At 46.1% G+C, this 24,755-nt stretch overlaps 1 protein-coding gene across 1 annotated transcript in view; it reads left to right on the top strand.

Annotated features, from left to right (window-relative positions):
* LOC119176676 (uncharacterized) overlaps positions 1-24,755 on the top strand; it is a 322,419-nt gene that overhangs the window by 74,135 nt on the left and 223,529 nt on the right. The window contains exons 29-60 of the mRNA XM_075876363.1: positions 7,061-7,362; positions 7,838-7,968; positions 8,649-8,858; positions 8,924-9,117; positions 9,218-9,729; positions 9,848-9,973; positions 10,105-10,174; positions 10,275-10,504; positions 10,780-10,923; positions 11,055-11,222; positions 11,388-11,480; positions 11,621-11,764; positions 12,281-12,556; positions 12,742-12,885; positions 12,971-13,071; positions 13,133-13,260; positions 18,060-18,232; positions 18,370-18,500; positions 20,071-20,200; positions 20,308-20,451; positions 20,779-21,033; positions 21,118-21,261; positions 21,961-22,215; positions 22,295-22,438; positions 22,548-22,620; positions 22,722-23,047; positions 23,130-23,384; positions 23,448-23,591; positions 23,656-23,913; positions 23,994-24,137; positions 24,201-24,458; positions 24,577-24,720. Of these exons, the coding sequence (XP_075732478.1) occupies positions 7,061-7,362; positions 7,838-7,968; positions 8,649-8,858; positions 8,924-9,117; positions 9,218-9,729; positions 9,848-9,973; positions 10,105-10,174; positions 10,275-10,504; positions 10,780-10,923; positions 11,055-11,222; positions 11,388-11,480; positions 11,621-11,764; positions 12,281-12,556; positions 12,742-12,885; positions 12,971-13,071; positions 13,133-13,260; positions 18,060-18,232; positions 18,370-18,500; positions 20,071-20,200; positions 20,308-20,451; positions 20,779-21,033; positions 21,118-21,261; positions 21,961-22,215; positions 22,295-22,438; positions 22,548-22,620; positions 22,722-23,047; positions 23,130-23,384; positions 23,448-23,591; positions 23,656-23,913; positions 23,994-24,137; positions 24,201-24,458; positions 24,577-24,720 (5,951 nt within the window). The remainder of the gene's footprint in view (positions 1-7,060; positions 7,363-7,837; positions 7,969-8,648; positions 8,859-8,923; positions 9,118-9,217; positions 9,730-9,847; positions 9,974-10,104; positions 10,175-10,274; positions 10,505-10,779; positions 10,924-11,054; positions 11,223-11,387; positions 11,481-11,620; positions 11,765-12,280; positions 12,557-12,741; positions 12,886-12,970; positions 13,072-13,132; positions 13,261-18,059; positions 18,233-18,369; positions 18,501-20,070; positions 20,201-20,307; positions 20,452-20,778; positions 21,034-21,117; positions 21,262-21,960; positions 22,216-22,294; positions 22,439-22,547; positions 22,621-22,721; positions 23,048-23,129; positions 23,385-23,447; positions 23,592-23,655; positions 23,914-23,993; positions 24,138-24,200; positions 24,459-24,576; positions 24,721-24,755) is intronic.

Genomic DNA, 24,755 nt, shown 5'->3' with positions numbered 1-24,755 from the left:
TTCGCAATCTTGCATGACTTGTCAAATAAACCATTAAGATGCCACTACCCCACAATGTAGATAAATGTATTGTCGCTGCATTCATTTCTCTCGATATTTCAGCTATTTCGCTAATCTGATTGGTAACCTAACAAATAACATTGAGTACACTTTCAGATAATTTTATGGCCAATCATTGTTAATACGGCTGAAATAATTTCCATCTTCTGCATATAAATTAGCCCCGCCGCGGTGGTCTAGTGGCTAAGGTACTCGGCTGCTGACCCGCAGGGCGCGGGTTCGAATCCCGGCTGCGGCGGCTGCATTTCCGATGGAGGCGGAAATGTTGTAGGCCCGTGTGCTCAGATTTGGGTGCACGTTAAAGAACCCCAGGTGGTCTAAATTTCCGGAGCCCTCCACTACGGCGTCTCTCATATTCATATAGTGGTTTTGGGACGTTAAACCCCACATATCAATCAATCAACCTGCATATAAATTATAGACATTCAAATTAAGCACTCACATTATCTCCATGTTCTTTCCCCACCGCAATTGTTTACAGGAGGTTTTAAGGGCTCCAGATTGGGAAGAGTTAAGGATACAACTTAAGGGAAAGTGCCTTAGTAGCTTGCGATTCACTGATGGCATTGCATTGATGAGTAACTCAGGGGACGTATTGGAACTCATGATTGCTGAATTGGACACGGAAAGCAGAACGATATGTCTAAAAGTTAATATGCATGAAAACAGAGTAATGTACAACAGTCTCGGCAGAGAGCAGCGCTTTGCGATAGGTGGTGAGATACTGGAAGTTGTAAACGTCTACTTGGGACAGGCAGTAACCACATAGCCAAACCACGAGAGTGAAATAAATAGAAGAATAAGGAGGGGATGCAGCACATTCAGCAGGCAAATCATGAATGGTAGTTTACCACTATCCCTCAAGAGGAACATTTATAAAAACTGCATTTTACCGGCTTTCCTGTGACGCAGAAACCTAAAGCATTAAAAAGATGGTTCAATATCAATTGAGGAATACGCAACGAGCAACGGAGAAGAAAATGATAGGTGTAAGTTTAAGGGACAGGAATAGATCAGTGTGAATCAGGGAATAAACGAGTGTAGAAGACATCTTAGTCGAAATCAAGAAGAAGAAATGGACGTGCGCAGGGCACGTAGCGCGTAGGCAACATAAGCGCTGGTCATCAAGAGTAACAGAGTGGATTCCCAGAGAAGCCAAACGCGCGAAGGCGAGACAGAGAATTGGGTGGGCAGATGAGATTAAGAAATGTGCTGGCATAACATGACCGTGGCAAGCACAGGACTGGGTTGATTGGGGAACACGAGAAAGACCTTTGGCCTGCAATGGACACAGTCATGTTTATGGTGGGAAATATAATTGATTTATTTATTGATTAATTTCCATGTAGGCTTTAACGCCCTAAAACCGCCGTATGATTATGAGAGAGGCCGTAGTGGAGTGTTCCAGAAATTTCGACCACCTGCGGTTCTTTAATGCGCACCCAAATGTGAGCACACGGGCCTACAGCACTTTCGCCTCCACCGAAAGTGCGACCGCCACAGCCAGGTTTTGACTTCGTAACCTGCGGCCCAGGGTGGGAAATAAGATTATTGTGATGATTATGTGTTATCTCGCTGTTATGTCATTGTGCACAAGTGCTCCAAGATAGCCTTAGTGCACCTTTTCACAGTGTGCGATTTATTGATATTTGAGCTCAGAAATAGAAACCAATGTAAAGCTTATAGAGTTAGCTGCCTAGACGTTGATTTGTTAAACAGAAGGGCAGAATTAGACATTTTACTCAACTTCCTGCAGCGCAGGGTCAAGAATGTAACATTATCAAGTACAATTTTACTCAGGTGGATTTTCGTAAAGGCTTTCTAAACGCACGAATGATGATGCATATTGTTACCGTCCTCTTTCGTACCTTGTTGTAACGTAAACAACAGTATTGATTTACCGGTGTGCTACATGATGCAACACAACGAAGGTTTTACAAATTAAAGGTAAGCGGTAAGTAAAAAAAGAAAAAAAACGTTTACGCCTGGGCGCTCAGCTCCTGAAGGTACACAAAAATGGACGAACAGTTTAACGTAAGTGGTTAACGACTGAAGTCGGCTCACATAGTATGAGATGCACGTTTATTTATGCGCAAGGTAACGGACGAGTTGCAGAGCGGGGCCTCGAATCACGCGTGCATTGGCTATACAGAATTAAAGATGTCTGTTGCATGGTTTGGTGGCTTGTTGTTGCCCACCACTCATTAGAGTGAAGCACTGATCTCGGACAGCACTCAGCGTGTCTAGTGTGCCTTCTGTACGGCGGTGCCGTCTCGCACTGGGAATATGGAAGCTAGAAAACAACTTGCCCAAAATATTGCTTCATTGATCTTGGGGTTGTGAGCCAAAGAGTCCACCGTGCGATTTTTCTATTTTTTGATCAAAGCTTCTTGCTTTCTTTTTGTGTTTTTACCAATGAGAAACACTGCGTTCTATTAGTATTTACAGCTACAACATACAGACTGAAATATCGCCCCTCCTATTTCGAATAATTGCAGCATTGTTAAGCAAGTGCTACGAACACCGCGTTTTAAAGATATTTAATTTTTCAAAGAAGAAATACATTGATTTTCTTATGTTCTTAGCGACCGTGAAACACCATGACGTACCTGTGCGTCTAAGAAACCCTGAACCTTGGTTTGTACCACGTTTTCTCACTGAATGTAAGCTGCAATCTCTCAAACACAATTTACCGAAAATTCTAAATACTTATGTTCACGTTGCTAAATTATCTTGTGAGGAATTGAAGACGTGCACTTCATTACCATGTAAGCATATATACGGCATATTCATGTATAATATATATATCAACTGATGGTATTTTGTTTGAGTGCTTTGTTTTTTTCATGCAAATATGTGTACCACCTAATGTTCACCGTTCGGTAACCTTGTATTTAAGTGTTATTTATTTTGTAATAAAATTTTTGTTCTCGCGCTGTCATCTGCAACACCTCCCGGGCCCAGTCAAGCTGCTGACAGCATCTTTTAGCCCTGGAGGACGTTTCTAGTTTCTACTAGAAGAAATAATTAAGTCGAAGTTGAAGTGTTCTACTCACAGAAATAAGCAGCCACGGAAGATGGGGACTCGACAATCGTCATAGTTCGCCATCACTCCGCATTTTACTTTTCTCAATCAATCAGTTCCTTTACTTCGCGCGAGAAAAAAAAACATCGAGAAAACATTTTCCGAAGCTCGTTTTCTTTCACGCGGTAATATTTTATTGCCCTCGACGCGCCCGTGGTCGTTTTGATATCAACACCCGGCCCCAAGAAAACGCGGTGCTCGCCAGCACGACTTCATGCCCTTGAGTATTCTTAGGACGGTTCGCTAAAACAGGACAGCTGGTTGGGGCGGCAGAAATGAAGAGGAGGGTTAGCAGTGGGTCGGAATCAAGGCGAAGGTGGAAGGCCGCATTCTTAGGCTTCGTCGTCCTAATGCTTTCTCTTTCCTCCGTTTCGCGCCAGAGGTTGACTCATCGGTTGCGCAAGGCTCTTGCCGACGCCGGACGCGCGATCTATCTGTTCGTTCCGCGGTTTTGACAGAAGTCTTTGACTGATAAGGTCGGATTACGCAAGGACGCCTCATTAGCAGAGTACAGCTTACATTATTCTTTATTGTTTTGTTTGTTTTTTTGTAAAAAGCAGACGCCCTAGATGTGCGCTGAAAACTGCGACGACCAGCGTGGAACGAGGACTAGTACACGGTGGACCAGTGAAAGAAACGCGAGAACATCTGCCTCCTCCCATCGAGAGAGGGTAACGACAGCGGCCGCAGCGTTTTCACGTTCGCGCGGCGCGCCCAGCCCGTCCTACCCGCGCTGGACGGAAAACCAATACGTCCTGAAAGGCACACGTCGACGCGCGCCTCAGCGACCCCAGCGGCCTGTTCTGAATATGCGAGGGTGCGGTGGCCGCGTCTGTTTTTGGCCCGGCGCTCCAGATACGCGTTTCCCGTTGGCGGGGCTGGCATGCGAGTCAGAACAGCAAGAGCTCGAGCCCGGGTCGCGGTCTATACTTGTGGCGGCGGCCGCTTGGAGAAGCGCCACGACACGCGGCGGTTGAGACGCTATGCTGCGTTGCATAACGGGCCGCTCGCTGCGCAACTGCCCAAGAAAAAACCGGAACGTTACTGTAGTACATCGCGTCACGTAGAACATGAGCGCCGATGGCGACTGTTACAGCACCGAGCGAACCAATGCAGAGTGAATTGTACCCTTCTCCTGTGGATAGGGTGGCGTGTCATTTAGCGCTTTGCTTGCCGGTATATAAATACTCAGTGACTTGACGATACAACACGACCGTCGGATACTAGCGTGACAATACACGCCTGAATATTATGAATTTACATCTAAGAAGATCAATGAATTGTTGTAAGCTCCGGGTGTCCTGAGACAACTCGTAAATTACATTATACATGCATCCGTTGCATCTTATAGTGAGCAAGTATGCGAGCAGGCGAGATATTTACCACGGATGAATTACATGCACAGAGTGCAAAAGGTGATTTTTGATGAGATCGAAATTGAGAGGTTAGCCCGAGTGTTGTTGCTCTACTCGGCGTTGGAGAAAGAGCGAAGGCCACAGAAAGGATAGGAGGATGAGGCTGATGGGGTTTCGATAATAGCTGTTTCACTGTCTATTAATCCCACTTAACAGAACACACACACACACACACACACACACACACACACACACACACACACACACACACACACACACACACACACACTGAAGCAGAAGACTGCTAAAGTATCACCAGGAAGTGGTCTATGGCATGTGTGATTTGCACAACTTTTACGCAGAGCAGAAAGTGGTTTATGTATATACTTGCTGGTATATATCGAGAAAATTAAAACTGAAGTATCACAGTGTGTTATTCAATGAAGCACGAAAAACACAAACCACGAAATATGTTTTACATATTGCAAAGTGGCATGGAAATCAATACCCAGAGTGCACCGCCAGCACTGCAGTCTAAAACACGACGCTGCACGTTCATTCATGAGCTTATAAAAAGCAAATGTAACTATTAATGAAACGCAGTAAAATTCCTTACGTCTGAGCTATGTAAAGCAGATTTTACCAAATTATACGTCAAAATCGTGTTACTTTCTCCGCTTATATGAAAGTCTTGCTTCTGGCATACAGCAGTAACGTTTCAACTCGCTCAAGTAACCCCATTAAAGGGAAAAATAACTTAAGCAGAATGACTTGCTGCAATTATAGCCGTATTCTCAGAAGGCATCTTTAGTACGCTTTCAAAAGCTGTCGGGTGACCCCCATATGCTATGCAAGCCATGTGCGCTGTTTTGCGTTTAGCACAAAAGTCTCCTTCAATTCGCGATGTCTGAAAGTTCGAAAAAGATCGTGTGGATCACCTGCTCGAAAACAAAGCGGTATAGGGTGCAAAGCTCGCAGCTCTACATCCGTAGCCTACACGCTGTGTCGAATGGGAAACCGCCTTACATTCAACCGATCTTACGAAACCGAGAAAACTTTTGAACATAAGATTCAAATGCTGTGTTATTCAATACCGCATTAGGTAGAAACAGATAATCAATTCTCAGGCGCACTAATATCTCATCTCCAAGTGGGATTACGAAAGGAAGGAGCAGATGGAAAATTGCGACGAAAAATTTGTGAACATGTGCAGCAGGAGCCGACGTTTCGAGAAGAGAAGTCCGCATGTCGAAACGACGGCTGCAGCACGAGTGCCCTGTTTGCAATTTTTTTTCGTCCCTAAGTGGGAAACGATTTGCCTAATTGGCCCTGCAGTCTCGGGCTAGTGATTTCGTAAGATGTGTGCGGCCACGCTCGTGTGCCGCGAACTGGCGTGGGCATTGCCGGTCGGAATCTGATATGACCGGTGTTCAGGCCGAGACGTTTTGGGAACACCAGCGTCATTGTCGCGGGAGAAACCGAAAAGAAGAGAACCGCGAGCGAGCCATGGTGGGCAGTGACTCACGGCGGGCACTGCAACAGTACGAGTGACGACGGACACTTTCGTCAGTGTGAGTCACGCCCCGTTGGTCCTCTTCTGTCACCATAGTTTCCGGCCTTTCCGTTTTATTTTCTTCGGGAGCGTCCACTTCAAGCGCATTTTTCAGGCAGCATTCCAAAAGCGTCGGGATGTGCGACGCTGCTAGCAATCGGTGTTACTATAAGTGAAGCTTGGGGCGTGATTTCGTCCAGAGGCGAGTCTTAAGTTGAGCTGCAAGCGGCGTCCCACTGCAGACAAGCGGACTCAACCAGGCGATGTCGACCTTCACTGATAGCGACGGGTAGGACCGTGAAATGCGTGGCACTGCTTCAGCGCTTAAGCACGATAAACGCGAAGGTTTCTTCAACACAGGGTGTGCGAGCAGAATAGTGGCTAGCTTATAGATAGGTTGAGAGATAGTGTGGATACTCAGATTTGGGTGCACGTTAAAGATCCCCAGGTGGTCGAAATTTCCGGAGCCCTCCACTACGGCGTCTCTCATAATGATATGGTGGTTTTGGGACGTTAAACCACACAAATCAATCAATCGAGAGATAGTGTGGATGTCAGTTATAACAGTATATGCCGCCATGATGTTTTTGAAATGATTGAAGGAAAATTTCGCGCTTGCTGAGGAAATCACAGCCGCAAAGCTTTAAAATATCGACAACACAATTTGAAAACTGAAAATGTGTGTAGCCATATTTTTTTTATTTCACAGTGACATCTTTGTGATATTTTTGACATTTTCAGGTAGACGTTAAACCTTCGGTGTTCATGATGACCAGGCATCACGTATCGTAGGCGTTACATGTCACTCATTGAATTAAGCCATGCAGAATGGTTGCGTTACTGTAGCGAATAAGAAAACACCCACTTCGAAGACGCGCTGAGAGTATACGGCTCCCCTGGCCTGCCTCTGTAAATTAGCATTCGGTGTTCCAGAGTTTGGCAGAGTTCCGTGTCATCGATTTCGGTGGAAGGCGACCATTCAGAAGCCCCTGAACACACCTATTGCAGATGGGGGCCTCCGAACGCCAGCCCGCCCACGTTCGAGCCAATAACTCAGGGCGGCGGGCTGCTGTACGAAGGATCTGATGCCAAGTTCCAGGTGAAAGTACACGGGAACCCACCTCCCGAGGTGGTTTTCACGCGGCGGGGCATGCCGCTGCGTGGCGACCCGAGGCGCCAGGTGACCTACGACCCGACGACAGGCATCTGCTGCCTGCACATCCGCAACCTGACAGCCGAGGATGACGGCGACTACAACTGCTCGGCCGTCAACTGTGCGGGCGAGGCCTCGCTTACCCTTACCATTCGCGGTGAGTGCGTGACCCTATACAGCTTCTTCACGTGCACATGCCCTTGCACACAACCCAGTCCATTGAGGCTGACTGTGAATCAGCCACGACGGTGACATGTGACGAAATTCCTGCTGCCGCGGTTGGGCATGTAGAACGTGTGGGTAGTTGCTAAAGGATGGAGATTCTCGCTTCATTACGATCCACTGTGGTACGAAAATAGTTTTTTTTTTTAAATAGCGATAAGTGTAACTACACGAAGCACAGCCAGTGAGCACAGTCCCCGTCAAAACGTGAGAAGAAAGCAATACCGAATCAGTCATTGTCACTACATCAGGCGATGCCAATAGACAAGTCGGTGTTGATGAGAGGAAATGCGTAGGTGTCTTTACATCCGCGAATATTGCTACTCAGTCTGGGCTTATTTTTTTAGCTAATGAGAAATGAGTGCGTGTTAGCCTTATGGTATTGAAACGCACGTTCATCTTCATTGCAGCGGCAGCGGCAGCTGTTATGCGTGGTCAGATGCAACATATGACGACAGTTCAAAAGACGCAAGTAATCGACTCGAGGACACATGTGCAAGATGGCGTTTCGCCAGTTCACTATTTCGCTGGTCATGACCAGGTAAGGGATATTTTTTTTTGCCGAATACTAACTACAACAACGTAAAAAAACTACTATGAAAAACATTTCAATTTGAATGAAACTAGGCTATAACGTAGGCAAATGGTGATAAACTTAGCCTTCCAATGTACAAAAAATAACTTTCAAGAAAGCATTGATAAAGCGTACAGTGATTGAGAGAAGTGGTAGCGAATGTATCGTTCCTTACAGGCAGCTTTAAAGGAGTGTGTTTGTCCTGTTTCGCTGCCTTGCTAATTTGGTTACATCGGGTGTCGCAGTAATACCATTGAATTCACACAAGTTGCCGAGTGCAAGGGTGCATGAGAAACTCGACCCTACTTACGTGTCTTAGGATGCAAATAATTACAAAATCCGTGGACAATGTAACATGGCGCAAGCTCACGATATGCTGGGAGAGGTGTAGAGTGTCTTGCTCGCGCCGACGTCATCGTCGGGGTAAAAATATGCAGGTAAATTTGCGCCTCGCATCAGAGATAGTAAAACAATTCAGTGGTAAATTTTTTTTGAAGGCTCAATAAGATTGAGCTTGAAGCCAACTCAATTGAAAATACAATGTGTTAGGTAAGTGCATTTTGCACGTGACGTTGTTATGTCACGTGATAATCACGCATGCTGACGCGGTGCCCAACAACGCATAAACGGCGTATGTTTACCCGCAGGCTTTCAGAGTGGACACATTCGAGTACCGGCTCTTGCGAGAAGTGGAGTTCCGGCAATTCCTCATTGGACACGAGCAGGCACCTCTGCCGGCAGTGCCCGGCGTGCCTATTTCTGCACCTATGATTCAGGCACGGCCACGGAACTCCAAGCTTCTAGAAGGATCTGATGCCACGTTCACAGTTAAAATCGCATCCAATCCTCCAGCACAGGTAACAAATCCAAAACACCCGTTTTCTGTTCCCCTCTGGAACAGCAGCGTATGTCTAAAACGCAGGTTTATTGGTTCCGAAACGGCGAGCGCCTGCAAGCATCACAGAGGGTAATCATAGAGCAGCAAGGATCTACATACATTCTCCGCGTCCACATGGCTCTGCCCGAGGACGCCGGCTACTACACGGTCCTCGCTGTAAATCAACAAGGCTGCGTTGCCTGCTCTGCACACTTGGTTATTGAATCTATGCCTAAGGCGTACGTAATCACACTTTGGCCCAAAGTATTTGCTGTCGCATGGCCTACGAAAATATACAACACTTTTGAATTTTATGCACATTCATTCTTTCATTTGCAGCGAGGAGACAAGACAGGCCGACTCATCCAGTTTCGTCATGACAGAAACATCCCGAACGCTCAAGCCCAGCTTCACCAAAATACCACAGGACCAGGAGGTCACCGAAGGCAAGATGGTGCGCTTCGACTTACGTGTGTCGGGACGGCCGTTCCCAGACATATCATGGCTGCGCAACGGAGTCCCCGTCAACGATGACGCCACGCACAAGTTGCTTGTCAACGAAGGAGGCCAGCACGCACTTATGATTACAGCGGCATCGCGCGAGGACGCCGGCACATGGACGTGCATCGCCAACAACAAGAGCGGCGAGTGCCGCTTCGAAGTACACCTTGTGGTCATCGAAAAGGAGCAGGTGGTGGCACCCAAGTTCGTCGAGCGCTTTCAGTCACTCAACGTGCGAGAGGGCGAGTCTGTGACGCTGCACTGCCGTGCCGTGGGTACGCCGACACCGCGGATTACCTGGCAGAAGGATGGCCGACAAATCCATTCGCAGCCGCCGAACCTTATCATTGGTGAGTGCACACCTAACGTAGTACGGCGTCACCGACGACGGCTGCATTCGAAACAAATCACCGCCTATTGATGGCGTACGTGCGTTACATTACGCCTACTTTTATTTTCGTTTTGCAGAGACACAAGAAGGAAGCTCAGCCCTGTACCTAAACCGTGCCGCAGCCACAGACTCCGCGTGGTACCAGTGCACTGCGCAAAACCAGGCTGGTTCGACGGCAACAAGGGCGAGACTACATGTGTTAAGTAGGTATTCTGATAAAGCTGTACCACTTGACGGAAGGGATTGGACAATGCAGCTTGTTACTTGTTTGACACTAAGCATGAATGAATGAGGAATAAAGTAATCACGCCACACTCTTCCGTGCTCATTGCAGCGGAACCGAAGAAGCACACTGAACCATGGTCGCTTCACCTTCCCAAGCCAACCAAAGTTATATCGCCCGAGTAAGTACGCACAGAGTTGCTTGAAACATGAGGAATAAAAATATTGCATTTGTCACCATTGTTCCGTTGTTGTTGTTTTTTGTGGCATGACCGTGCACAGGAAGTCGCCACCACGCGAGACCATCTGGCTGCGTCACGTGGAGCGCGCCTACCAGCCAGTTCGGGGACCGGACGACGAGAGGGCGCCCCAGAAGCCGGCCTTCACTACACACTTGCAGGACCTTGTCTTGCACGAAGGCGAGCGCGGCCACCTCGATGCTCGGCTGATCCCCATCGGGGACGAAACCATGACCATTGAGTGGTTTTGTAACGGACGCCCTATTGAAGCAAGTAAGTGTGGAGCTGCCAGTCATATGTGTTCTCAAAGTCGTTTGTATTCTTTGCATGCTATCGCGTGAAATCTCGTGGTTGATAGGGCGTGCGGAATTAATGGTTACCACGTAGCTCTCGAAGAAAATAGCCTGTCAAAAAAAACGTCTTCGTATAAAATCATTGATGTTTAATGCGAAATATTTTGAGTCACTATGTCTATTCGAGAATAGATGCACTTTGTTGGTGGGGTGACGTTTTCTTTAATTATACTTACTTTTTTCCCATATTTCCAGGCTCCCGCGTAATGACGCTTTACCGCTTTGGTTATGTGGCGTTGACGCTCCTGCACGTGTATCCTGAGGATTCTGGAGTATACGTCTGCCGGGCAACAAACGAAGCCGGAGAGGCTACGACCACGGCCACACTACGATGCACAGGTGAGTGCAGGTTTCAAGTGACTGCATATGCATTCCGCATTGTAGTATTCCGTCACACTTGCCCTGGAATGCACTCGGTACATTCCTCTCCAGCCAACCTCCCTTTTTTTCCTTCCGCTTTGATGCTACAGCTCGGCCAGCAATCGAACGCAAAGCGATCCAGGAAGACAGCATTAGAGCCATTCAGGAACTGGAAGACGCCGAGAAATACTCCCGTCAGCTCTCAATCGACGAGACTGCGACCCTTACAAAACCTGTATTCATCAGACCTTTGAGCAACAAAGACAACCTTCCAGAAGGTAAAGTGATATGCTTACAATTATAGCAAGCACAAGATTGACAAAATGCTTGAAACTTTGTTTAAAATTTACTTAACCAAATAAAAAAAAACTCTCAGAAATTTAATCGTATACCACATTTGCTGAGGGGGAAGTAATTTAAGTTGGCATTTCTTTCTCTGGAAGGTTCGAATTGCCACTTCGAAGCCCAGCTGACTCCTGTAAACGATTCTACTATGAAGGTGGAATGGTTCCTTAACGGCCAACCGCTCACCACAGGTATTTCTTGCGCTACTTAAGTATTTGAACGCTACCACTACATGCAACCTTACGAGCAAGTCGCAAAGTAATTAGCCTATTTCACCAATAATCAACAACTTTCTCTTTTCCTTACCATCACACATTTTGCAAAATTTCAGGCTCGCGCATCAACAGCACTTTCAGCTTTGGCTACGTCTCCCTGAACATCATGTCACTCCGTTATGAGGATTCCGGAGTGTACATGTGCAGGGCCACTAACGCCAAGGGAGAGGCTGTGTCTACAGCGACCTTGAAAGTGAAAGGTGAGAGACAGCTTGCTTGCTCGCGAACTAATGTTACGGTGACAGATGGCATCCCTGCAAATTTTCATTTGAACGCGACTCTGGCTGCTCGAGATCCTTGCATTTCTTTATCTGATAGTTAGAGAAACGATTAAAACTTGCCAAGGTGACTCGTTTTTTTTTTTAAAGTGGGATTGAAGATTATCCCAACCATTTGCTTGACAGATCTTAAATTATGAATGAGTTTTGTTCCATACATATCTTGTTTTTTATTGTTTTCTTAGCCTAATAAATGTAGACAAACAAGTTACAGCATTAGTAATCTACCAAATATATTGTAAAACACACGTAAACTATTTCCAGTGTACTTCTGTGTTGTTATAGTCCAACTAAGTACCATTAAAACGGTGAATATAACACATTTTTATTCTGTTTAGAAACTTTCATTTCTACACCATGCCAACAGTACCACACGCACAATAGCTGAGAAACGTGGAACTCTGCCCCCCCCCCCCCCCCTGTTTCTTTGTTTCTCAGCGCAAGGCCTCGTCACTGGAGACCTGGGCATTCCGGAGCAAGAGGCTTACATACGAAAGACGCAAGAGCTGGAGGCATATCAGATGGCCCAGCACGCGCCTAAGGAAATAATATTCGAACCTGTTTCCACTATGAAGCCAAACTTTAAGACAGGTTTAAGGGATCAGCTGAACGTCAAGGAAAACAGCACAGTGCACTTCGAAGCTCGCCTCGAGCCAACGGGAGACTCGTCGATGCGTGTTGAATGGTTCAAAGACGGACGCCCACTAGAAGCTGGTAAGTGCAAACTTTAGCCGCAAGACCTTAATCGCAAGTCGTGGCACTCGTTGGTGAGGGCTGCCGTTACCGATTTGCAGTGCTCTAATAGACTGATAACTTCGTTTTCAAGCGTTAATTACGTCAGCTTTGTTTTGATAGAACTTTGATATACATAGTTGCATGATTTTGTTTCTCCTAATTAGGCTCTCGAACTACGACTTTCTTCAACTTTGGCTACGTATCACTCACAATTCGCGGAGTGGAGGCCCGCGATTCTGGTGTGTACACCTGCCAAGCGACCAATTCCATCGGTTCAGCCACCACGCAGGGACGTCTGGTCTGCGTGTGTAAGTAGCCACAAAAAACAGCGCGGTAGTGCGCGAATTTCTGACGTGTTTGTTTTGCATCAAATTTTACAAACTTTTATTGCAGCTCAAGCATCAATTGTGAAAGAAACTCAGCATCCTGGCGGCCTCCAGAAGATCCAACATTTGGAAGATTCCTCGCACTATCAACGATCCGAATTCGAAGAGGTAAATTTGTCTCAGTTACCTTTCTTACTGAACTGACACTGTACCACCCTTTACATTTTAGGTGTCCATAACAGAGAAGCCAAAGTTCACGCAACCGCTTCAAGGACCCAACGCTGTGAAGGAAGGTCAGAGCGTCCACTTCGAGACCCGACTGGAGCCGATGGGTGATCCCAACATGAAGGTTGAATGGTGAGCATTTTCATCAACACTATCTTCATTCCAGCTCGAGCTTCCGAGGCAATGACACGCGTTGCTGTATTTTATGAATGATCAAAGCTAGAAAAAAAGGGGGCGTTCACGACAGAGAAACAAAGTTTGACGCTTTTGTGACTTGCGGGGTCATGTGGTTATCCACCGAAGTGCATTTTTGATGTCCGCAGAAGAAGTTTAGAAAAGCAAGATTTGGGGCTTCCAAACTGCAGTCATTAACGGTGGCCTTTCTTCTGAATAGTAAACAAGGAATGACTGAACGAATGCACGTTCACGAAGAATCCACCGTAAAGATTAGTTATGACACACGTGCACAAGAAGGTAGTAGTACTAAACTACCAGCAAAAATCCGTGGTGTTTACTCACTTCCTCACATGCTTTGTCTTAATGCGATGGTAAAATGGGCGAAAACAGTCGATAACGCGTAAAAATTACAAAATATATCAGTTTTGTGCTACCCTGGCAGTAGACGCCAGATACAAGTGGTGGTTCTTGAAAAGAGAGACGTGCCTTTGTTTGAGCGAAAAGCTATTATGAGATCTAATAAATTTACGTGCTGCGAAAATACCTTTTTTAAACGCTCTTCAGGTGGTACACCTATAAAAAGAAACAAAATGCGAGGAAGTGTTTAATGTTATGTGAACTGCGCTCAAGCTACCTTTGACAATCTTTAGAAAGGTTTTCTGTTCCTCAATAGGAAGTTCGAGGTCTCTTCAATCTAGGAAACCCCCCAATTGCCATCAAGAAAAAAGCCAGAGCTTTGCCGCAAAGGCGAAGCAATGAACGCGTTGGCGACAAATTGGAATGTCACGCGAAGATGGGCAAGCACATCAAAATGTTCCCCACGTTGCTCACGCACAATTGACGCACGAAACGTACTCACAGATACAGATGAACGCAAAAAATCGTCGCAGTTGTTACTTAGCCATCTCTGAAAAGTGCACCCTTTTCGCAAACGGAGACTGTTCAGCGAGTGCAGTGACCTTTATGTGCCCGGTGACTACAACAGAATCGTTCCGGTGAAAGCCCAAGACATGCGATTCTCCCCACCGCGACATTAGCGCGCGCATGCGCGAGCGTCTACCCACTCCCCTTTCGCGGGGCAAAGTACGCGTGGTAGATCAACGGACCAGCGCCTGTCGCCGCGTCGAGACGATCTGGCGACGCGCGCTTGTTGCGCCATCTCGCTGGTAATGCTGAAAAAACGATAGTTCCTCCGAGATCGCCATCCCCAGCGGTAAGTGGTAGATATAAATAGCTTGCCGTTTCAATGTGAAAACAGGTGCTCCTTCGAGGTTCAGTGGCTAACGCCACGCACTCACAAGCAAGAGGTCGGACGTTCGATTGCACGCGCTGGAGTCTTTTTCTGGATTATTTTTCTTTCTTGCGTTTTCATATATATTGACACGTATACATATACGGTGAATGACGGCGGTAACCAAAGTCGACGCCGGCGGCAAAATCCAGCTGAGATGTTCATAAAATTGCAATAAAAAAAACCTTTCCTCAGACCAGTCAACGACCGCCTGTCAAAGGGACTGGCACCGCTATACCTCGTGCAACAAACGTTTGTACCTCCTCCTTCTCTTCAATTTTAAATGACTGGCATGATATCGCAAATATACGAGGCACATATGCACTTTAGCGTTAGCATGCTGAGCAAAACGCAAATGGGTCAAAACAAAGCTAATACAGTGTATTTTGATTTGTATTTGGAAGCCCTATATGTAATTGGGCTTCAGCTGGTGTCGGCGTTGAGACCGAAAAATGAAGCATCCATGAGAGAATAACAATAGTTAAGAACTTTCGCAAATTAGAAGACTTAGCTTGCAAGAGTTGACGTTTGACTGAATTCGTTGGGGTTCATTTAGAAGATGGTATAGTGAGAGAGATATAAAGGTTAAGCGAAATCCAGGAAGGTTAACCGGAAGATAAATATCCATGACACTTGATAGTGCAGGCTAGGGACAAGAACGAAAGAAAAGAAAAGCGCGCTAAACACAATAGAGGACTACAAGTCTGTCTTCTTTTAAGCTTGTCCTCAGGCTACAATACCAACAATCCCACATTTCCATCCTCATTGGTCAAGATCCAGTTTATGAGCTTGCACTGGACACGAGATACGATAAGAAAGAAACGTAAGAAAGAAAAGAATGAGAGAAAGGGTTAAAATGGAAAAGGTACACGCACACATACGCGCACAAACAAATAGTGCGTACAATATTAAGAAATGGGTTAGGAGAAGCAAGCCAGATTAGCGATGCCTTCAAACTAGATATATTTCTGGAAAAAAGTACATATGTAGACGACGAGAGAAAGAGAGGATGGCAGGAATAAGTGAGCACATTATTGGCGCCGCATTATCTCACGCGGATCAAACATGCACTCATATTTGATCTAAAGTGTGGCAAGGTAGACAAATTGTTTTTACGACGGCGCAATATGCAGTGCGCTAACGCACATGTCATCCAGCTTACGCATCCGTTGCGCTTTGATAATTTCGGGTTTAACTGCACTTTACGTTTTCCCATCACTCTACATTCATTGAAACAGGTTGTGCATTCTCGGTGGCGTCCGGGAATGCCGATATGACCCTGTACCTTTTCTTTCGTTGTCATTTATGCCTGCAGGTCAAGGATTGAAAAAACACCTTTTGCCTTACAGCTTGGCTTATCCGAAACTTTTTTGTGCAATTTGGAAAACAATTTTTTGGGCTATCGCTCCTGCGCCACGTAAATGTTATTACATTTCTAGCCTGTAAAGAATTAGTGAACCACTCTTGCTTTAATAATAATAAACGCAGCGGAAAAGATGACCACGCTGAAAAAAAGAACACTTAGACAGGAGGGACGCTATCTTGTTCTCGTTCACAGCTATTTATTTCTCAAAGATGAGGTGTGTTATTAGATTTATGTGCACGTTAAAAAACCTCAGGTGATGGCAGCTCTTGATTGCGTAGTCTCTCATAATCATATCGTGGTTTTAGGAAGCTAAACTTCAGCAAAGAGTATTACTATTTCTGAAATGTATAGATGCATATATGTAGCACTTTTTTTGAAAAATCTTGGGCAACGTGCGTCTTCCTTCATCTACCTAACCCTGTTAAGAAGCGCTTTCCAAATAGTACACATACGAATGATACAGGTATATTGATCTATCACTTACGAAATCTTTACCCCTCGTTCTTATGAAAGACGACTCCAAAATTTCACGTGCTTTGTTTTTGCTTCTTCCTTGGATACGTCCGCATCTTCGTGATGTCACACGCGCGCTTAAATGCGCACTGCCCCTATTCCTAACTCTAAGTGCGTGCTCCCTCACTCGATCATTAACGCAGCTTCCCGACTGGCCTGCGTAGCGTTTCCTGCACAATAAGGTATTTCGCAGATCGCTTCAGTGGCGCACTCCGTGAAGGGCCGAGCATGCTTCGTATTGCAGCCTTTCGAATGTTGGGCACGATTTACTCTCACGCGAGGACACAGCTTCACCAGTTTTTCTGAAGCCGGGGAACACCAGTGGTACACCATGGAGATTCGCAACCTCATGTGCATAAGGTACTACCTCAGGCTAGGTCGTTTATTTAATTTATTCAGTAAACTGGCAGAAACCTAAATGACCAGCTGTGTGGGCATAACAACAATGCCTTTGATAGTATACCGGGTCATATCGGCATTCGCTGCCGCGACTGAGGGTGCACACCCCGTTTCGATTAACTTAGGGTCGTAAGGAAGCATAGGGTCCAGTTAACGCGTGATATTATCGTATCGCAGTTCATACATAAGCTGAGTGGCATGTTAGTGCAAATAAAAAAAAAAAGAATTTGATTACCTTGGCCGGACTTAAGAGCGAATGTGACTGCATATTTGATGCACATACAGCGCTCAACACCCGCGTTAGAACACCGAAGCTTTGGTTTTTTTGCGGATGACGCATAACACGTGCTTTTATACAGGCGACATCTGAACATGCGCGGCGCCATCTTTCCACGTTTATCGTCGCTGCCACAAATATTATTTTGGCCGTCAGAAGCACTGTCGATGACGTGTGGCCTTGAAAAAAAAAACGTAGGGTATATGTTCAATGAACGGCCACAATGCCGGTAACTAAGGGTAATCGTGCAATGCTTTGCCCCTGACGCCGAGCCAGGCTGTTCTCCGCGATTTCAATTTCTTTTACTTTATTTATTATGTGGCGTTACACACCAACAATGCTTGAGACAGCCAAATCGGTTGTTGTGTCAGTGGTGATAAACAAGGAAAGAAAATGACCTTCAGGCGTACTATTGGCGGCCGCACACACTGAGATGTGGGCCATCTCAGACTGCGTGTTATCTGTGAATCAGCATCTGCACGCAGATACAGACCTACTATATCCACTCGGGAGCATCGCCCTTGACGAGCGGGTTGACTTCTGCACAATGATGTGTCAGCAAAGGATTTACCTGTTCATGTATTGTTCCCTTTCTCTCATCGTGCTTGTGTGCACTTTTTCACTGAAATAAGCCTAGTTGAAAATCAGCGTCTTTTGCTCTGCCACTGTAGGAAAAAAAAGAGATATGCGCCTGCTAGTCGGGGTTTTTCGTGCTTGCACTTTCTTGCGGCGTGGCTGCACATGTACAGTACGTACGTGTTTGTGTTTAGCATAACGAATAGCCATTCAAGTCGTTTGTTCGACCTTCTGTTCCGATTGCAAACTATCTTTTTTTTTACCATAGAACATGTTTCTTATTGAGATTATAGGGGCCAGACAGCAAATGCTCATGAATTACGCTTCAACAGGTTCCACAATGGTCGTCCACTGGCTACTGGTCATCGCTTCAAGACGTACTTTGACTTCGGATACGTCGCTTTGGACATTTTGTACACATTCCCTGAAGACACTGGCACCTTTGAAGTCCGGGCAACCAATAAACTCGGAACAGATATACTGAAGAAGGAGATAAACGTGCAAGGTACGCCAACAGCGTCGGTTAAGTGCACGTCTGCTTAATTATCCTGTTCGGAGTGTTTACGTTTAGTTTTGTCCCGCTGATTCCCGCAGTAACCTTCGTGTACGTACTGAACGTCATCTACTATTTGTATTTTCCAGTGAAAGCTGCTGTTGATACAAGCGCCATCCACGAATTGGGGCTTGAGAAAATCGAGTACCTTGAGGGATCTGGTGTCGACCACAGCGGCTACCACATCGAGGAAGTGACGAGGACTAAGCCGTATTTCAAGGTGCGTACTCGTGCAACGATTGCAGTCGCGAAACTATGTGGGCCGAAACCACCGTGAGAGCGCAACTAAACCGGATACACGAGAAGGAACAGACGAGAACAGGCGCACTTCACAAAATTTTTTGAGCGCAACTATACCGCTGGCCACCGGTTTGAGGGGCTTTCGTGGTCCACCTTTCGCGTTAAACTGTGGCACTCTCACGTGGTGGCCAGAAGATACAATGTGAGGCACTGCCACGCGCCCTGACTGTATTGTCACCGCAAGTGATACTCGTGAGATGGCAGGCAGCGTGTGAAAATAAAGTAGGGTTCGCTTGTGTTTCGCGTCGTTTTTTTTTTTTTGCCTCCTCCCTTAAAGCCAAGTTAATTCTTTCATAGCCCTGTTGCAGGCAGGAACGAGCGGGAAATGGGCGCGACGTGCGTAATTCAGAAATGATCAGCGATAACATAATTGCAGATATGCAGCTGCCGCACTCAACACAGAAATAGGAATCCTTGTGCTGCAAAAGCTTACTTCTCCTCCATAGTTTGGAATGAAGTATAGTCTTACCCCCGTATTCCCAAACGCTCCTCGACTCGACTTTCACCCTTCACGTGACAAAGTTGAGCACTGCGCCGCTGCTCGGCTACAAATGACGCTGCGCTGTTCGAGAATCGCACCACATTATCACTGATATGCAGTGACTTGCCTGGCCTAGCGGGAGCACTTCCATCACCTTTCTCAAGTGAAGGTGAAACGTTGAGTGAAGGGACGTTTGAGAATACGGGGGTTAGTCGCCTACGTATTTTTCAAACACAGAAGACGAACCCGCACGGCTTTTCGGTGTTGGTACATTAACATCATTCGTCTTTTCGCCTTTTATGTTATGTTGTATGCGACAAGAGACACTCTACTGTAGTATGGCTCTGAATTTCGGATGGCGGTGCTGTTAGAAAGCGTTTCATGCGCGCGACGGCGAGAATGGCGGAGTGAGGTGCAGGGGAACCGGCGGACTGCAAGGCTGTGCGCGCGCCTACCATATCGTTTTGGTCACCAATCACTTGAGGCTGTGCGTGCCCAGTTCAGCGTAGCCAAATTTGCAACATATCGCTCGTGAACGTTTATTTTCCGGCCATGTTCGCTGTTACTTTCAGCATTAGGATAGGATTGAATTAACATAAACACACTATTGCAGTGAACACAGGTTTGTAGCGAGAGGCACAAAGACGTGAAGGATTCGATGCTTTTTTTACAAGGCCAGGTGTGAGGACTCATTCTAATCTAGCACGTGCCTCGAGTCCGAGCGTGAGCGGCGCGAGAGGCGCAGCGCTGTGATTAAAAGGTGATGATGATGATTGATTATGAAGGTGATGATACAGATTTTATGAATACAGAGCCTGTGCTCCCGCATTCGCAATAATCTCTTACGCTACAACTGTTCGTTAGAAGACAAAAACTTCAACTTCTCAGAACAAATTATTGAAGAAGGTGCTAAGTCAGTGGTGAACAGTTCTTATGAACAGAAAGCATTCCGAATTCAGCCCTTAAAGTGAAAATACAAACCAGCCTTATTTCGATCTCCGCTTTACAGGTTCCCCTCAAAGATCCCAAGGGACCACTGAAAGAGGGGGATTCCATCGTAATGGAGTGCGCCATTGAGCCTGTTCAGGACTCGACAATGAAGGTGGAATGGTTTTTCAACGGTCGCCCACTCCCTACTGGTAATTATCGATACACATATGCCAACATCTCCTCAGCGAATAGAAAACTGTCCAAGAATCTGGCGTCATTGGAAAATTTACGAGCTTCGTGTTATGTGTGTTTACAGGTCACCGGTTCATTACAAAGTACGACTTTGGCCGGGCGTTCCTTCAGATTTTGAACCTGGTTTCGGAAGATACCGGGCAGTACACTCTGCGAGCAACCAATCATCTTGGATCTGCTCATTCAACCTCCTGCATCAAAGTTATCGGTAAGATTAGCGGATCGTGCTTTTTCGAGTTTAATGGGATAATGATATTACTGAGAATTTTAATCAAACAAAAAGCAACAAAACTGGCATATTTCTATTTACTTTCCGCTCGTTCAGTGTGCTAATAAAATCTGTCTACAGTAGGGAATTCACTGGCATCACTGTAGAACTTGTACTTTTCACGCGAAAGGCCGAACAGTAACTAAAATGCTTTTTTTATTGTTCTTGGCGGCATAAAAGAGCGAGCTTTCCCAACGCTGTCGCTGCACACCATATGCATATGGGAAGGCTAAGATAATCGGAGAGCTTTTATTTTTCTTTTAACAGGCAAGTCTGGTGTGATCACGGACTCGCAGTATCCGGAAGGCTGGGAAAAGATCCAGCACCTGGAAGACCACTCTCGCTACACCCGCCAAGAGCACCAGGAAAGCATCATCACCCAGAAACCAACTTTCAGCCGACCGCTGCATAATGTGGAAACTGTAGAAGGCGCCAACGTGCACCTCGAGTGTCGGCTGCAACCTGTTGGCGATTCCACCTTGCGGGTTGAGTGGTTCAGAAACAGTGTGCCCATCAAAGTCGGTACGTAACATTCTACGTTTCTTTAAAACAAGCACTATAAAAAGCACTGTGTCGATGCCTAAACTGAAATTTTGTGCCTCAAAGGACATCGATTTAGACCTGCGCACGAGTTCGACTACGTCGCCTTGGACATCCTCAGCTTCTATCCAGAAGACTCGGGTATTTATACGTGCAAGGCTACCAGCTCACTCGGTGAAAGCGTCACGTCTTGCAACGTTAACTGCTTCGGTGAGTTGCTGCACACCACTGACACAATTTACTCCAGTCAAATAGCACTCCGTTTTTTCTACATTTATTCTTTAGTATATGCACTCTCTTCGTTTTATTTTTACTGTGCTGCGTAAAGAGTGCTAGACGTCTTCCGAGTGTCAAAGTTGAGCTGGAAATTAAGTCCAGGAATGGGCAATTGATTAAGGAATATGGAAGTTTGCTTTGGTGGTTTATGCGTGGCTATATCAGAGTAGACTCTGGCTATATGTCTGCACCAGGACATGCTTCTCGCGTTGAACCACATAGTATGGTAGAACTTGGAAGGGGCGCTCGCTCCTTAAAGTAGATGCCAAGACCATTCCTACTGCACGCATCAACTCCCATGAATTTCATTGGGCGTATTACAAAAATAAAGAAGACAGCCTGTCGTCAATGGCGATCTCAGATTAGGGTTTGACGTTAGGGCTAGTTTCCATGCAGAGATCAGCAGCTTGCCTGGCAGAGGTGCCAGCAGGTAGAGAAATAAAATGAGTGGAATTAAACTGCTAATGATTTATAACAGAACTATTATTATTTGTTTTTTTGGCATCATCATGTCATTTTGTGATGAAAAATATGAAAACTTCGGCGCATCGAGTCCTCTTTTTGTGAATGACTACTTGTAGTTTAGCTTATAGCGGCCCTTCATTCAATCTACCCTTTTTTTCGTTGCTTCAGCCAAGTCGCAGCTCATTCTGGAGTCCCAGCACCCTGAAGGTCTCCAGAAAATACAGCAACTTGAAGACCAGTCCCGTTTTCGTCGCGAGATCATTGAGGAGACAACGGTGAAGACCAAGCCCTCCTTCACGTCAAATATGACGACTCTTAGCCTTCGAGAAGGACAGAATGCCCACCTGGAGTGCCGACTTGAGCCCGTGAACGATGCTGACCTCAGGGTTGAATGGTTCCACAACGGAGTCTCACTTCCTATTGGTGAGTTGCACATTAATCAAGAACACTACGAATATACATGATGTTGCATATGCAACACATACTTTTTTGTTTATTGCAGGTCATCGGTACCGGCCCTTCCATGACTTCGGCTATGTCGCTCTCAATATCCTGTCACTTGTGCCAGAGGATTCAGGAACTTACACTGTACGTGCTACGAATTCCCTCGGAAAGGCTGAGCTATCAACTACAATTCTTGTCGAAGGTAGGTGCTCTATTGATTAAAAATATTTGCACATCCATGGCGGTTTTATAATAGTATAGGCATCCATAGGAAAACGGTGTCGATATAGGTTCCATGATTTATTTTGCAGGAAAGTCATCCGTTGACACAGACACACAGCATCCTGAGGGACTGCAGAAGATTCAAGCCCTCGAAGGCCACCAGTACGTATGCGCAAGATTATTTCTACTTTTCTTTTTGACGTAATCAGTCTAAACGCAACAGATGTTGCATGAGTTATCGATGGTATGTTTCATATACGCAGCTACGAGAGAGACACTGGGGACCTCGACCAGTCTGTTACAACGGCACCCGTTTTTACGTCTGCTCCCAAGTCTATCGTGGTTCAAGAGGGACAAAAGGCACATCTAGAGTGCCGCCTGATTCCTGTGGGAGATGCCAAGCTCAAGGTTGAGTGGTTCAAGAACGGCCAACCAGTTCCGGCGGGCTCCCGTTTTGTTGAGATGTGCAACTTTGGCTTCGTGTCCTTGGACATCCTTAGCACATATGCTGAAGACTCTGGCACCTACACTTGCAAAGCAACGAATCAGTTGGGAGAAGCTGTTGTATCCGCTCAGCTCAAGTGTCACGGTATGTGTCTAATGGTGTGATTATAAGCTTTATCTTTTGCGTGTGCAGGTTTGACCGTTTAAATAACAATTTTACTTCGCAGCTGAAAAGTCGCTCATACTGGACACGCAAAACCAGGAAGCCTATGAAAAGATCCAGCAGCTTGAAGACTACGGGCGGCAAATAAGGCCTGCCGTCGTGGAAGAAATTACCACGCAAGCACCCGTGTTCACGCAAGCTATGAAGAACCTTAACCTCAATGAAAACCAGAGTGCTCACTTTGAGTGCAAGCTTATACCAGTGGGTGACCCTAATCTCAAGGTTGAATGGTTCCACAACGGACTTCCCTTGCAGAAAGGTATTTGCTGTATTTGCAAGAACAAATGAACAACGTACTTTTAACCATGTGAACTTATTTCAGCTAATCGAGTCAACACAATTCATGACTTTGGATTCGTCGCTCTTGACTTGAGTTACGTGAAGGCACAAGACTCAGGCACGTACACTTGCAAGGCAACCAACTCTCTGGGGTCTGCTGTTTGTTCGGCTACTCTCAACGTCCAAGGTAATAATGCCGTTTCACTGTTTTAGCGCATGACATATGCAAACGGCCGTCTCTTTATTCTTAGATTCAAAATCTCTGGTGTTTGACACTCACCACCCCGAGGGACTTCAGAAAATTCGACAGCTGGAAGAACTCGGACGCTACAAGGAAGAAGTAACGCATGAAGCCCCGTGCCCCGGTCCACCGATGTTTGTCACACAACTGCAGGGTCCAAGCCACCTTACAGAAGGTGAAAGCGCCCACTTGGAATGTCGCATTGCGCCATACCCCGATTCTACTATGAAGGTTCAGTGGTTCCACAATGGCGTCGAGCTGCAGTCTGGTACGTGATATGTTCTTAAGAGAACTAATGTCTTACAAATAAAGCGCCGTTAACTTACTTCCATTATTCACGCACAACAGGGCATCGCTACCGAACGATGTATGACTTCGGTTTCTGCGCCTTGGACATTCTATCCGCAAATGCTGAGCATTCTGGTGAATATGTAGTCCAGGCCACAAATGAACTTGGTACAGCAAGGTCGACGGCACGCATTCATGTTGATGGTAAGTCACTCACGCTCCGTTGGCGTGGTTCTAGAAGCTAAAAGATCTCCGCTTTTTTTGCAGCCAAGGGAGGTGTCATCCTCGAAAGCCAACAACCAGACGCCCTGCCAAAAATAAAGCAGCTGGAAGAATCATGCGGATACATCAGGCCAACGCAAGAGGAAGTTGTTATTAAGGAGAAGCCTAACTTTGTCCGTGGCCTCTACAACTTGGATACTCTCCATGAAGGCCAGAGCGCTCACCTTGAGGCTACACTTACGCCAATCAATGACGCGAACATGAAGGTCCAGTGGTTCCACAACGGCGTTGAGATTCCTCTCGGTAAACATACAATTTCGTCTCTAAAGAATATGACCACTTCATTAATAAGTGATCATGTTTGTTGGCAGTAACCCATGTATGCAATGAGTTTACCTTGTGTTTTGAATTATTCGAATAGGTCACAGATTCAAGACTGTGTCTGACTTTGGCTACGTGGCCCTTAATATCCTGTACGCGTACCCAGAGGATTCTGGCACATACATGTGCAAGGCGACCAACAAACTCGGCGAGGCCGTCACCACTTGTTCCATCAACGTTCTCGGTGAGTTTCTCAAAATTAACTGCTTCTAAGGAGCG

This window comes from Rhipicephalus microplus, chromosome X, assembly GCF_043290135.1.
Source record: "Rhipicephalus microplus isolate Deutch F79 chromosome X, USDA_Rmic, whole genome shotgun sequence".
In the NCBI taxonomy this organism is placed as follows: Eukaryota; Metazoa; Arthropoda; class Arachnida; order Ixodida; family Ixodidae; genus Rhipicephalus; species Rhipicephalus microplus.
This window is presented reverse-complemented; position numbering and strand designations above follow the sequence as displayed.